Below are 14,380 nucleotides of genomic sequence, written 5' to 3' on the forward strand. Positions count from 1 at the left end.
GCTCTTAGCTTGCTTTGAAGGCGGTGCCAGGTTGGGAGCTACCCGGTAGACGGAGAGAATTGTTGGTATTTGTTGGAAATACGAAGTTGAAAAAGATATTGGTCGACCATGGGAACTCGAGATGACGAATACGACTATTTGTTTAAAGGTAATTGGTTGTGGGGAAGTGGGTGACTGGCGGCGGACAGACCGTGTTTGCTGTGACTCCGTGATGTTAGCGAACTGTGAGGAAGTCAGCTGTGGAGATGCTAAGTTAGCTTGAACACTAAGTGACATAAGAAAAGACAACTAAGCAATTCGGTTTATAGCATTTTCGGATGGAAATCGCATAATCGTTGTTGTGCTTTCCTGTAGAGTGAACTATAGTCTCTGTAAAGGAAGTCCCGTGATGTCCAGTGTTTGGTCGTAATTTGTTTTATGCAAAGCTGTTTGCTAACATGTTAGCTGCTTCTCATTTTAAAAACAATTATTTGAAACGCTTTAATTTTTGACACTGCTCATTCTGTTAAACATGTTGTTGCTAAATGACGTTTTTACACCTTTAATAAACCTTACTAACATAATTAAAGTATGTATTTAAGACGTTATCCTATCATCTTTGATATGTACAGTTAAGAGCTAGATATTGACTCACATTGCATAAAAACAAACGTTACCTTTTTATCTTTGACATGAAACAGATTAAACAGTTCCCGTTCTAGGTCAGATAGGTCTATTTTCTATTTGTCAGAGACTTGTAAAATAAGAGATAATTTTGTTACTTTCTTCAAAGTCACTCATTTGTCTGCAGTGTACCTGGAGAAACACCATAGGAATCCATTCATCTCACTGTTCAGCAGGGAGATGATTCTGTGTTCTCTGTTTTGGTGTGAAATTTATGTATCAAACCCAGAACTAAAGTTAAAGTAAAGAGAATGAATCCAGAATGATTTGCCATTGAGCAAAGAAGAAGCCATCACTCCTAAAGCAATATGAAAACAAGCCAGATTACTGTTTGTTAATTCTGTCAGGGACAAAAACTTTAATTTCCAAACATATGTCCTGTTCTCTTCTGAAACTGAAACGGAAGTGATGAGCAGGAGCACTTTTATACGTCCTTGGAATAAAACAAAGCTCAGAACCAGTCACAATCAAAGCTGTCATCTCAAACCTCAAAATTATTGTACATCGTTACAGAAACCTGACTGATTCATCTTTTCTTACAGTATTCTGAGAAGTCCTGACACATCCTTCATTTTAAAAAAAATTCATTTCTTCCAAGAAACCGAACTTTGTCATTTTGATATAACTAATGAGTCATTTGTGTTTTTTAAAAAAAAGACACAGGATGGTTCAAAATCACAATGAAAAAAAATTGCTGCATCTATTTCTGCTCTCATGTGCAATGAGACACAACGCAGATTTTGCTCATTATGGCTGTGATGCATTATGAAAGTGTGCTGCAGGTTCTTCGACTGAGGATGCACTCTGTAAACCAAGCATCAAGGAAGGAATTACAATATTATTCCTATAATTTTGGGGGGTTTTCCCAGTAGTTGATGCGCTGCTCTCAGATTAGAGGCAATAAAGAAAAATTAGCTGATTCTGATCTCTTTGTCCACTGATTGGTGCATCTATGCACACATCATGTAAGCTTTGCAGCTTCTGAGTGTGGAGCTAAATTAAACTACGTTACATACTGTGATAAATGCACGTCCATGAGATAAGCACGAGGCTGTCATCACAGTTTTATAACAAAGCCCATTAAATCTTCCAACGTGATCTGGGTGGGGTTGAATTTAACCACCTACCAGCCATCCACAACATAACAACATGGCTTTTTAACATGTGTACCTGGTTCGTTTAGTGGTTCTAATCGGAGATTCGGGCGTGGGGAAGAGTAACCTGCTGTCCCGTTTCACCCGGAATGAGTTCAACCTGGAGAGCAAGAGCACCATCGGGGTGGAGTTCGCCACCCGCAGCATCCAGGTGGATGGGAAGATGATAAAGGCTCAAATTTGGGACACAGCAGGACAGGAGCGCTACAGAGCAATCACCTCAGCGTGAGTCTGTGTTGTATTAGTCTTTTGACAGCAGTTACCTATTTAGAAATATGCCTTCTGGTTAAAGATTGTAGCTCAGCAGTTGGTGTTTATTCCTCATGCAAACGAAATCTTCGTCCTCCTGTAACTTTTGTTTTTCAGATCATTTCCCGTTATATTCAAAGTACAAGCCTACATGTAAAATATTTCAGATAAACATTTTTTGTCGTGTTTTTTTTTTTTTCACTCTTCCTTTCTTGCCCTCAGGTACTACCGGGGCGCGGTCGGAGCGCTGCTAGTCTACGACATTGCCAAGCACCTGACGTACGAGAACGTAGAGCGCTGGCTGAAGGAGCTGAGGGACCACGCCGACAACAACATCGTCATCATGCTGGTGGGGAACAAGAGCGACCTCCGCCACCTCAGGGCCGTGCCCACCGACGAGGCTCGAGCCTTCGCGGGTTAGTTGTTTAATAAGTGTGTTTGTTATTACAGGCTCAGCTGTGTTTAGATGCTAAAGAGCCATAATGAGCATTATTTACTGACTGGGAGGACAGAATTGTGTCAAACTTTATTACTTGTCCCATTTTTTAAATGCCGTATCCAGCCATCCATCTGTTTTATTTATTTATCGTAAAACCTTTTTACGGTTTTGTATACAAGAAAATGCTAAAATATTTGAAAGTATTAATTATATATGTAAACTGTTAGCCCCAGCAAATAACTAAGTACCTAAAATTGTGGTAAAATTGTTACTGTTTATGTAATAAAATGATCAAGAACGTTCAATACAATGAGGTTCAGCTGAAAATAAAGAAACATAGATCATAGTGAAACGCTAAAGGAAAAAAAATACCATTTACATTACGCCTTTACTGTAAAGTGCAGTATTAGTTGTACTGTAGACTGCAATATTAGTTGCTTTAATATAACTAGTAATAGGTTTTATTGGGAAATTTATTTCACTGAAATTTGATTTATTTAGATTACCAAGCTTTCTGCATAATTGAATGTAATTCGGACAAGATGACATAAATAAAATTAAATGTAACTTTTGCTTAAAGTTTCCACATTAATATAGACAGGCACATAAACTTAGCAGACAAACAACCTGTCAAACTTCATAGAGCATTCATCAACTTTTTCAAAAGTTACTTAAAGCAGTTTTTAGTTTTCTTCAGCTTCTCCTGTCCTCTGCTTCTGCAGTTTGCAACAAAACCTCGAGAGCTTCCCGACCTCCATTTTTCCTTCCTTAACCCAAAGTACTAACATACTTTTAGATCACTTCAGCCTTCAGAAACATCTAAAAACATTTGTAGTTAATTAGGGAGTTATCAGATGCACGATTTGTCCTGATGTGATCATGTAGACAAAGCTAGTCAATAGCTGGATCTGAACTCCATCCATTCCTGTTTAAACCACCCAGTTAATGACTGTAAACACACTTTAAGGATGTATTTTCATCTCTTTGTGTTTTGTCTCAAATTCAGAGAAGAACACTCTGTCATTTATTGAAACGTCAGCCCTGGACTCCACTAATGTAGAAGAAGCATTCAAGAATATTCTCACAGGTAGGAGAAGAGATTCACCAACGATTCAGTTTGACACAAACCATTTCCACTCTGTCACATCCTTGTTGTTTTTTTTATTCCCCCCCCACAGAAATCTACCGGATTGTATCTCAGAGGCAAATATCAGACAGATCTGCGCACGACGATTCTCCAGGCAACAACGTCGTGGACATCAGTGTCCCTCCAACCATGGATGGGCAGAGGGGGAACAAACTGCCCTGCTGTCAAAGCCTGTGACCCCTCATGTGTTCTCTGTCAACCTCTTCTGTTTTCCTTCCTGATTCATTTCAACTTTCATGCTGCTCTCGTTACGATCTCATGTTTTCAAAACAGCCGGGATGTCAAAACTTTAATTTAACTTTCATTTTTTGCTGGGTTTCTTTTTCTTCTTTTGGTCTTCCTTTGATTTCTAAGAAAAACATCTTAAATATTTTTCTCTCTTGGTGTGGCCAGGTGAAAGGCGCTTTAAGCAGGCTGAGCCTGTAGTAAACTACAATCTGTTTATAATTCATGAGACGACGATCCTATTGACCCGCTCCCGTCGAGGGACTGGTGAGGGATCAGCAGGTCTCTTCCTAGTCTGCATAAAGACTCATGACACAGTTTTCCACAGTGGAAACTCTTCATCTCTTTTGTTGTTGACCTGATTCTGCCCTGTCCTGCTGTAGAGGAGGAGCCAAGGAGAAAGAAGGTCTGACATTTCTGCTTGCTACTTTGAGTCCCTTTTGCCCATCCTGGTATGAAATCGGCAAGAGCCACTGGCGACACTGGCTGTGACTGACTGATTTAATGTGGGCGGGTGTGAAACAAATGCTGTGATTTAATTGTATGTGTGTGTCTTTCTGGATGTGTGTTGATCCTAGAGCACAAAGATACCAAAGGAAACTATTGCAGTCCTCATGCATTTTCCAGGCTAACTGCAAAAAAAAACAAAAAACAATGGGTAATGCTCCATGGATGAGCTATTTTGTTGCGTGCTTGATATGTGAAATCAGGTGATCTGTTTCCTGTTCTTTTATCTTAATTTGGCTGAGATCAAACTTTGATGTTTTTGCACTAATGTCCTACAGTTTCACAGAAACACATCCAATCATAATTTCCAAACACTTAGACAAGAACACTTTTTTCTTTTCTTTTTTTTTATCCTGGAGAGTTTTTTTTCTTTTTTTTTGTGCAGCTTTTGCTATCAGTTGAATGTGTTAAATATCAAACTGGATTGGATTTAAAATCTGTTTTAATCTGATGACATTTCAGTCACAACAAATTCAACCTTTTAACCTTTTACACTTATCTGAGAAAAAAGGACCCGAAAACATAAAATCTTAATTTCAGTAAATGGATAAAATGTTTTTTTTGTTGTTTTTTTCCCCTTATGTGTTGGGGGGGGGGGAAAAAATTCTGTACAATTTATCCAATGTGATCTAACATTTCCACAAAATAAATGCCTGCCAAGTGAGCAGTTTTCTTTGACACTGCTCATGAGATGCTGAAATAAAAAGAAGTGTGTAAAGCCATTGCCTGAATGGTAAGCAGTTGTTATGGGGTGCTGTGGCCAGTTTATTCTCAACGTTGTGAAGTTTAGATCTGGGTTAGATAATAAAAAGCCACGAGGAGTGCTTGTAATAGCTTCCTACATGTAGAGGCGCCACAAATGTGGAAAAAGGCTCTCTGCTCAGATCAGACCAAAATTAAACTGTCCTATCTGGTGGTGGTACAAACTGAACACCCTATATCCACATCATGATTTTCATCAGCAGAACAACCCTAAACATGGAGCGTATGAGTTAAGAGTCAAAGTCAAGACCTAAAATTTCTTCAAGAATCAACGTCTAACATACCGACTCAGATCCAACCGAGTTTAATCTTTCTTCTTCAAAAGAATAAGTAACATTTTCAGGTTTTCAAAACCAGGTACTATTTCCCCTCCACTTCAAAGTCTTGACAAAGCCCTGTAAAAAAAATATTTAACTAGTATCAAACTATTTATGAGAATCGTATTTCCAAATGGTCCTCATATGTCATAGTAGTCATAATTCCTTTGTCCTGGTGGCTCTGAATGTTTACAGTTCATTGTTTTGACAGTTTTGAGTCCATGTCCCTGTTTATTTCCTCTGATGAGCATGTGTCCAGACCTCTGGCACCCCGCTGTCATCCACCATCAGTGCACGCCTTCCCTGACCGCAGACCCAGGCTGTAAAAGGTGATGATGATGAAGATCCTCGGGGGCAGTATTTAAAGCCCCAGGAAAGCGGAAGCCTGGTCTGGGCCGAGTTATCAGCTGACAGGAGAGAGACAGGGAGGTGCTGTATTTGGCTAGCGCAGCTCAGACAGCTCTAGCTGAGCTGCTGCACAATTGTTTTGTTGTTCCTTCCGACCTACAGTGAAAATGGAGTGAGGAGACAAAGCGAGGCTAAAGGGGCGCTGATGAAAGCTGCCTTGAAAAGTCACTGAAGACCGAAGAAGGTGAGTAGCTGTTAGCTTTTATGTCTTATAGCCGCTAACGGGGTGTTAGCAGCCGCTCACTGACAGCTAACACAGCTCGGCTATTCAGCGTGTTTGTTTTTAACCAGAAAACATAAAGAAGCTTTTAATGTTGCATAATATTTCAGCTATCAGCAGGAATTGTCTTCATGAACCATTGCCCGTCTGCCGATGTATGCTTTCGGTGTCATGACGCCGCTACTGAGCTCCAGACAATAGCCTGTGTCAAAGCCCCAACATCTGTCTGCAGCTGCAACATTAGCCGCTGAAAGCCAGAGCAGAAAGAAAATATACCCAAGTTACCATTTACGTTCACGACTCTTTTTTGTTTTCGACCAGTGTACCTTATTGTCCTTAAATCCACGCGTTTATCTTAAATAAAACTAGAAGTGTCTGGTTTAATCCCAGTGTTTACACTCGGCCCGTGTCGAAACAGACAGTAAATGATTAGGTTTAGCTGTTGTTTCTGATTTGGAGAGGAGGGGGGTTGGCTACCTCTTTGTTTATCTGGGTCAAGGATTGTGACACCGTCCTAATCGCATCAAGTAAGGCATCAACTTATTTGCTCAATAATTCAGGAAGGAAGTTGAAATCTGGGCCCTTAAGCTTAAACCAAATGTTTTAACCCTGCATGTTCCCCTGTAGATTCAGGAGACTGTTGTCTGGTCTGTAGTGGAGATGCTGTTGCATTAATACAAGTTGGCATAGATCTCAGGTTTAGTGGAGAACTTCTTCATTTTTTTATTTTTTGCATACCACTTGTTTTACTCTGAGTAGATTTCCTAAAAAATGATTCATTTCCTGTCTATTCAAAAGTAGTGAGACGTCCAAACTGAAATTTATCAGTAAGTACAAACTTCTGTTGGTCATGTTCATTTGTAATTAATATGCAAGACACCCCAACTTGCTTGCCTAAGACGCAAATTTGGCCCCAAATCTAGCCGGTTCAGCCTCCTGTGTGGGTTATCTGGAGACGACCAGCTGGTTATCAGTGGGCCACACATCTCAGTCACGGCTGCTGACATCACTTTGGTCTTTTAACAACTGCTTTGGGAAGGAAAAAAAAAAAAAGAACTGGTCTGTTTCCAAAATACCAGCTTTCTCATAGATGATGCAAAGCAATTCTTAAGAAGAATGTTTCTGCTGGCGTGGCAGGAAATGCATTCGTGGTTTCCCACATGTGGACTGGAAATATTGAGTAAAAATAGCCCTGTTTTACATCATTTACTCAAAAAAAAAAAAAAAAAGGTTTAGTGCAAATGTATAGCACGATCAAACACAAAGTGTTTGTTATGATAGTAAAGTCATGTAAGCACAGATTTTTTGGTAAAACATCATGTACTTGGATTTTAACTCATAGATTTTATTTGCAACAAAAAATGGAACTGAAAACAGCTCAGTGGTTGTTTTCATGTGGTTATTAATCAGAACATCATCCCTCTTTGACGTTCTGCTTTTTTTTTATAAACGAAAGAATAATTGGCCTGTTTAAGAGTTAATTTATTAAATATGCAAGTATGAAAAGATGAATGCATGGAGTGTTACATGTAATCCTATGGAGACGAGAGGAAAAAGACTGAAACTGTCAGAAATAAATGAATTGTTATTCATGTACCAAACAAGCATCTGTTTTTTCTTATGTTTTTTTTTTCTTCCTCCCATCTTTTCCAACAAATAAATGAACAGGTTTTGTTGTCAACAGAGTAAAGCCGGGGTAACGTCATGAAACGATTCCTGATAATGTCACTCATTTCTGAAATGAGTGACATCAGGCCTTCTATGTTAGTCACACATGGTGGAATATTTTAAGCCTTTATTTCTTGTAATTTTGATGATCATGGCCTAAATTTATTATGTTTCACAACATTTTCAAATCGTATCCCTCCCCTCTCTTCCACTTGGATTTCTGGTTTGGTGGTTTATTTGGCTTGATTGGTTAGTTTGGGTTGACTTGAACTACTTTAGTTTGGTTCACTTAATTTAAAACCTACCTAGAGTTGTGATTGTGATATGCTGTATATTTAGCTCAAATTCAAAGTTTTGACCCCTCCATAACCAAAGAAGCTGATCAGAATGCTGTGTATAAATGCATATTCAGAAAAAGTTTGGTGGTAGGAAAGGTGTACGGGCAAAAGGAAAAAAATCCATTCAGGAATTCAGTGCTCAAATGAATCTTACACAAGGACTACAAATGTCCCATTTGTCAAGCCACTCCTGAACCAGAAAGAAAGTCAGAAGTGTCTTACCTGAGCTGAGGAGAAAAATCATCACTGTCGCTCAGTGGTTCAGTTTTCAGAGGAAAGTCAAGTTTGCATTTCATTTGGAAATCAAGATCCAAATGAAAGAGTGGCGAGGCGTAGACTCCACGTTTCTTGAAGTCCAGTGTGAAGTTTCCACAGTCGGTAACGAGTTGTGGTCAATGCGGTGTTGGCCAACTGCGTTTTTATGAAGTCCACAGTCGACACAGCCGCCTGCCAGGAAATTCTAGAGAACATCGTGCTTCCTTCTGCTTTGTTGAGACGCCGATTTCATTTTCCAACTTGGCATCTCGCAACTTATGCAGTAATTCATGCGAAAAATATTGAGTTCATAGAAATGAACACACCTATGAGAATTCTGACATTTCTGTTTAAAAAAACAAAACAAAAAAACACTTTTTATTATTATGTAATCTCTCATTTTCTGACACACTGAATATTGGATTTTCACTGTCTGTGAGCCATAATTGTCAGAATCACAAGAAATAAAGATGTAAAATATTTCACTCTTCTATACAGTAAATTAGTTAAGGTTTCTGGAATAAGTGGCAAATATATTTTCAGTGACATTCAAGTTTTTTGAGACATAAAAATCTGGTGCATTTGAGAACATATGTTACTGTCTTTTTTTTCTGATTAGTTTAGCTCCTCTTTTTAAATATGTCTTCCACTGAGAAAGACCAGGACTTTTTTTTTTCCTTTTCAAACTGAATTTATATATATATATATTTTTTTTTACCAAACTCAATCAAACCTCTGCATGTCTGCTTCTCTGTAGAGGCATTGTTCTCTGGTGGAAAGCAGCAGACGTTCGCTCTCATTGTTATTCCCCCGTCCTCGGACCATCCGGCGCCTACAGCCCTCGACGCCATCGCTTCTGCCTGTACGGCCAGCGTCTGGACGAGGCGACCATGACGACAGGCGGGTGCTGCCACCTGCCCGGCTCCCTGTGCGACTGCGCCGGCACGGGGGGCATGTGGAAGATTGTCGAGGAGGCGGGCGGCGAAGGATGCCAGGCCCTCTACGTCACTCAGGTCACAGCGCTAGACGGGCGGCTGCTGTCCTCCGTGCTCAAACCCATGAGCGTGCAAAGGTGAGGCCCGGACTTGTCACGCAATCTCAATATGGCGACAAGCGGTTTCCTCCGGATTCAGGAGGAGTTGAGTTTGAACGAATGTTGTCCGTTTGCATCAGCGACGGTCCCATCTGCCGCATTTGCCACGAGGGGGGCAGCAGCGAGGGTCTCCTGTCCCCGTGTGACTGCACTGGCACGCTGGGCACGGTGCACAAGAGCTGCCTGGAGAAGTGGCTGTCGTCGTCCAACACCAGCTACTGCGAGCTCTGTCACACAGAGTTCAGCATCGAGAGGCGACCCAAGCCGCTCACAGAGGTAACCGTCCTCTGCGTCCGTCTTCTTTTTCTCGTCTCATTTGCTGGCCTTGCAAAAGTTTTCATACTAGCACCCCCCCCCCCCCCCCCCCCCCCCCCCTCCCCTACGTTTATGTCACACTTAGTTGAAATAAGTGTGAAAAATGTAGCGCACATTTTGAATTCAGCTCCACTTTTCGCTGTCATTTTATCGTCAGGTTCTTTGAAGTAACCTCGTCTCTGCATGCTTGACATTTCCCCGTTTTTCTCTCCGCGAGACAACTCAGGTTTAGTCAGGCTGACTAAACCTGACTCAATTTTTAACTATAAATGTTTTGTATTGTTCACTCTTATCTTACATTTTCCTTATTTTTACAATTACACAACACTTTTTGTTGAGTCACACATCCTAATGAAATAAAATAAGTTTGCGGTTGTTTAGGTGATGAGAAAATCTCCTCAGGGGTTGTGAGCACATCTGCGGGGAACTTCATGCTTGAAGATCTGCAATGTCCCTTTTCTTCCACTCTCGTTTTTCACCTTTCACCTCCCCTCTCCACAGTGGCTGCAGGACCCCGGCCCTCGTAACGAAAAGCGGACGCTGTTCTGCGACATGGTGTGCTTCCTCTTCATCACTCCGCTGGCGGCTATCTCCGGCTGGCTGTGCCTGAGGGGGGCTCAGGACCACCTTCGCATGGGCAGCTGGCTGCAGGCCGTGGGCCTCATCGCGCTCACCATCGCCCTCTTCACCATCTACGTCCTCTGGACCCTGGTGAGCATGACTCCCGACGCAGCCCAGCTGCAAAAAGAACCTCGTGCCTTTGCTGACGTCTCTTCCGCGTTTCCGTCCGCCAGGTCTCTTTCCGCTACCACTGTCAGCTCTACTCCGAGTGGAGAAGAACAAATCAGAAAGTGCGTCTTCTCATTCCCGAAGCCAGGGAGTCCAGCTCGTCCCAGCATTCCTTGCTCTCTAACAAACTGAAGAAGTCTGCCAGTGAGAGTATCGTATGAGAGCAGATGGAGACATGTGGGAAGCTTGCATCAAGTTTGTTGACTGGACTTCAAAGAAGCACTTTTGGGCTCTTTTTTTTTTATTATTTGTTTTACTTTTTATTGCTTTCTTCCTTTTTTGCATATTTTGTCACTCCATCTTACAAATGCATTCTGCAGGACTGCATTTGTTTTTCATCATTGGATGTTTGATGAAGTTTATGCAAAAAAAACAAAACAGAGAAGACTGAGAGGCAGTGTTACGTCCACAAAGGGCACAACATATTTGAGGACATGAAGACAAAAATGAGGATTCAAAAGTAATTTTTATTTTCAATTATCTCGACCTTTTCTTTAAGATGAGCTTCTTTTGAGTTTTCTGTGAAGAAAAAGATAATTAAATCCTCGGTTCCCCGTGTCCCAAAAAAAAAGAAAACAAAAATCCCAAAGTATAAACAGAAAGTTGGACCTGATGAGCCAATCAAAAAGAACAAAACGGTACAGCAGGGGGCCAACCCTATACAGGGCTGTCGAAGCCCCTGCTAGTACCGAACTACAAGAAAAAAGAAACTACTGTTAAAGAAAAATCGAAAACAGGACAACCGGTCCCACCAGGTCAAAAATTACAACAACAAAAAAAACATCAACCAAACAAACAGCTAACAAAAACTACCGTGTGGCAGGCTGGAGACGTGCGCACTGCGTCAGAACGCATCCTGGGTGTTGGTTGGGAGGGCGTCGCCCTTTACCTGGCGCAACCCAGCCTATTTATAGGCTGTCCAACAGCGTCACAAATTAACGGACCAATTACAAGAAAGAATGATCAAAACTCCAAAGTATATTAAACAACAACAACAAAAATCATACAACTAACTTCTATACAAAATAATCCAAGTGAAAAAAAATAGACAGAAATAAATACAATGTGCCGGAGCACATAACAGGCAGCATGTGATGTTCAGAAGCATACATGTTTTCTGACTCATCATGATGGATGTGAGGATGATGAGGGGTTCTGCTAACCATAAATGGATTTTCGTAATCGTCCCCCATAGTTCGGCAACCTCACTTCAAAAGTATTCACTCCCTGAAGTGTTGCCCATTCAGGCATAACATCAAATTAACCCTCTATTGTGAAAAAAACCCCTGAAAAATGTAGTTCACATTTTTGATACCCCTACATATAAAAGTGTAACCAGCTGCCATGAAAAGACACCCAGTTTGTAACTGTGTAACGTCTCAACAGTATTTAAAGGAAACCTTCTGCAGGGCTCTGCAGAATGATTTCTCAGTGTGACGAAAACGGTAACTGCACCCTAAGCGGGGTGTTTTGTGTCGACGTGTTTTAACCTGCTCTGCCTCTCTGCCGTTTGTAACTCACTGCCGTACGAGTGTGCTCTCATGTTACTGTGACTGGAGCAGGTTGGATAAAAAAACCTCCCGTCTTTGATTTATACTTCACAACCCAGATGTTGATTATGCAGTTTGAGTTTAAACGCTCGACTCAGATATTTCACTGCAGCAGTTTCTTTCTTTTTTTTAACTCCTGGTCTAGTGAGGGATGACTGTGTAACATGAGGTTATGCAACAATAACACAGTGGAAATTGAAGCTTTTACTGTAAACAGAGATACTAACATACACAGTTATGCATGTCAAACTCACAATTAGTGATTTTGGGTTTTTTTTGTTGTTGTCTTTTTAAACTCACTTTAGACTGGATATCCTGTTTCCAGCTGAAGCAGGCTTCGCCAGCAAAGTTTTTGTATCATCAGCACTTAACATGTCAGTGTTTATTTGGAGGGACAGAAAATAAAATGGCTTTTAAAAGAACATTATATATATATAAACTAGAGGGATTTATTGATGTAATCTGGAGTCTAGAGGGCCACATAAAAAGCTACGGCGGGCCAGATTTGGCCCCCGGGCCTTGAGTTTGACACATGTGCTCTAGAGGGATCATATAAGTGCCAGTGCAGGAAGAGCTGCTCCACAAGAACACCCTCCAAATCGTCCAGTTGGAGTGAAAAGCGCTCGCCTCCTCATGCCCAGTTCAATACGTCAACTATAAACCTAGCTTATTACAATATTTTGTGGTGTTCCATTTAATAAGGATAAAAAAATTATATAGAGGAAAAACTCATCTGTATTTTTTTGACAGTATGTCTAGCTTCACAAACACAATGCCTTAAAAATGAAAATTTCCTGGCGTGATAGAGGCTGTTGGTATTTTACCGCTAATTTAATTTAAACCTTTTTGATATTTATTGAAGCTCCCATGAAACCAAAAATATGTCCAAACAACAGCAGTAAAAAATCTCAACCAAACTGTCAGTTTTTAAACATCAAGTAAAGTTTATGCCATAAATCACAGTTTTTTATCAAGATGATATCTTTCATACACTCAAATAAGACTTCCTAGTTTGCTATTATCACATACGTGATCATGCATGTTTACATTGTAGATGGATCTATTTTTCCAAGCGCAGTGTAGTTGCAATTTCAGGATGGGAAGCTTGGTTTTAAACACTAAGTTTACAGTAACCGGACGGATGAAACGGTCTTATTTTTCCACCTCTTAGATTTTCAGGATGTGAACTTGTGCCACAAAATGCTTCTGTTGGAGATTTTGTATAACAGAAAAGTGTGTTAAGGGTATTCGATTATTATATTATTATACTCCCATAATGTTTACACTAGCTTCTTCCAGTAAATATTTATCACTGGTTATGTAAAAAAAAAAAAAATGCATTTAATATCCTCGCTGAGACTTCACTGGATCATGGCTGTGATTTCCTGCTCATCGTAAACACCAGCAGCTACCAGTCTGTTGCTCAACAAAGAAATGGATTGACTTTTCCTTTATTAAGTGTGTCTAAAATTATGCAAAACTGACCCCATTTTGGCTACAGCGTTGCCATAGAGATGTAAAAATCCCTGAAGCGTCTCTCTGCGCTGTGGTCAATCTGTGTATTCAACCCATGAAATGTCACCCAACAGATTGTAAATAATGTAAATGTCACTCGTTTTTCTAACACTTCTGTCCTGTTTGTAGCTTTTGTTTGTTTTAAAGAGGCAGGATTGTTTGTACTCCATAGGTTGAGTCGCTGTTCTTTGTTTATAATATTACGTTGTTTTCTGGTACATTACAGGATGTCTTTTTTTTAAAAAATCCTGGCACCTTCAATCAGCCAAGAATTGTTTGCTAAAATGTAATAATAAATGCTGCGTGGGTATTAATCTAGGACGTGTCGCCTGTGATCATTAGCCGGTTGACGCTTGTAGCAAAAGCGTCTTCTGGTTTAAAAACCCCGTAGCTCCATAAGCTTGTTTACATCTCGTCCTTTAACTCTGGCAGGGAGAGGTGAGGGAAGGAGGGGTCGTCTGTTCGCTAATCCTGATGGAAAACAAACCGCTAATCTCAGGTTTTACTATAAAATCGGTCACATCTCCTCATTCAGTCCTCTGCATAAGCTCCTTAGTTGGAGAAACATGAGTTCAAAGTATTAGATTTGCAGCTGCTGTTGATGACAAGAGGTACAAAAAAAAAATCAAACGAGGGGAAAAAGCCCCCAAAACATTTCTGTATCCTCGGCCGTCTCAGGCTACTTTGATACATTGTTCCCTAAATTCTCACATATTTACTCTGATTTTTACCCATTACCTGAAAAGGTCCATTTTAAATGAAAAAA

The 14,380-nt window shown here is 40.5% G+C and overlaps 2 protein-coding genes across 2 annotated transcripts; both read left to right on the forward strand.

Annotated features, from left to right (window-relative positions):
- LOC116725561 (ras-related protein Rab-11B-like) lies at positions 1-5,106 on the forward strand. The gene is made up of 5 exons (XM_032571692.1): positions 1-148; positions 1,847-2,042; positions 2,289-2,482; positions 3,512-3,592; positions 3,684-5,106. Exons 1-5 carry the CDS (start codon positions 109-111, stop codon positions 3,827-3,829), a joined length of 657 nt encoding a protein of 218 aa, XP_032427583.1. The 5' UTR covers positions 1-108; the 3' UTR covers positions 3,830-5,106.
- Positions 5,107-5,747: 641 nt separating this feature from the next.
- On the forward strand, positions 5,748-10,927 carry marchf2 (membrane-associated ring finger (C3HC4) 2). Its single transcript, XM_032571690.1, has 5 exons — positions 5,748-6,055; positions 9,110-9,424; positions 9,526-9,721; positions 10,262-10,471; positions 10,555-10,927. The coding sequence occupies exons 2-5, from the start codon at positions 9,243-9,245 to the stop codon at positions 10,708-10,710; spliced, it is 744 nt and encodes a 247-aa protein (XP_032427581.1). The 5' UTR covers positions 5,748-6,055; positions 9,110-9,242; the 3' UTR covers positions 10,711-10,927.
- The last annotated feature ends 3,453 nt before the right edge of the window (positions 10,928-14,380 follow it).

Source organism: Xiphophorus hellerii, chromosome 9 (genome assembly GCF_003331165.1).
Source record: "Xiphophorus hellerii strain 12219 chromosome 9, Xiphophorus_hellerii-4.1, whole genome shotgun sequence".
Lineage (NCBI taxonomy): Eukaryota > Metazoa > Chordata > Actinopteri > Cyprinodontiformes > Poeciliidae > Xiphophorus > Xiphophorus hellerii.

Coding starts and splice junctions, on each gene's coding strand:
- LOC116725561 (XM_032571692.1), top strand. CDS start 109: ATGGGAACTCGAGATGACGAATACGACTATTTGTTTAAAG. Junction 2,483..3,511: donor CGAGGCTCGAGCCTTCGCGG/GTTAGTTGTTTA, acceptor TCTCAAATTCAG/AGAAGAACACTCTGTCATTT. Junction 3,593..3,683: donor ATTCAAGAATATTCTCACAG/GTAGGAGAAGAG, acceptor CCCCCCCCACAG/AAATCTACCGGATTGTATCT.
- marchf2 (XM_032571690.1), top strand. CDS start 9,243: ATGACGACAGGCGGGTGCTGCCACCTGCCCGGCTCCCTGTGCGACTGC. Junction 9,425..9,525: donor AAACCCATGAGCGTGCAAAG/GTGAGGCCCGGA, acceptor CGTTTGCATCAG/CGACGGTCCCATCTGCCGCA. Junction 9,722..10,261: donor GACCCAAGCCGCTCACAGAG/GTAACCGTCCTC, acceptor CCCTCTCCACAG/TGGCTGCAGGACCCCGGCCC.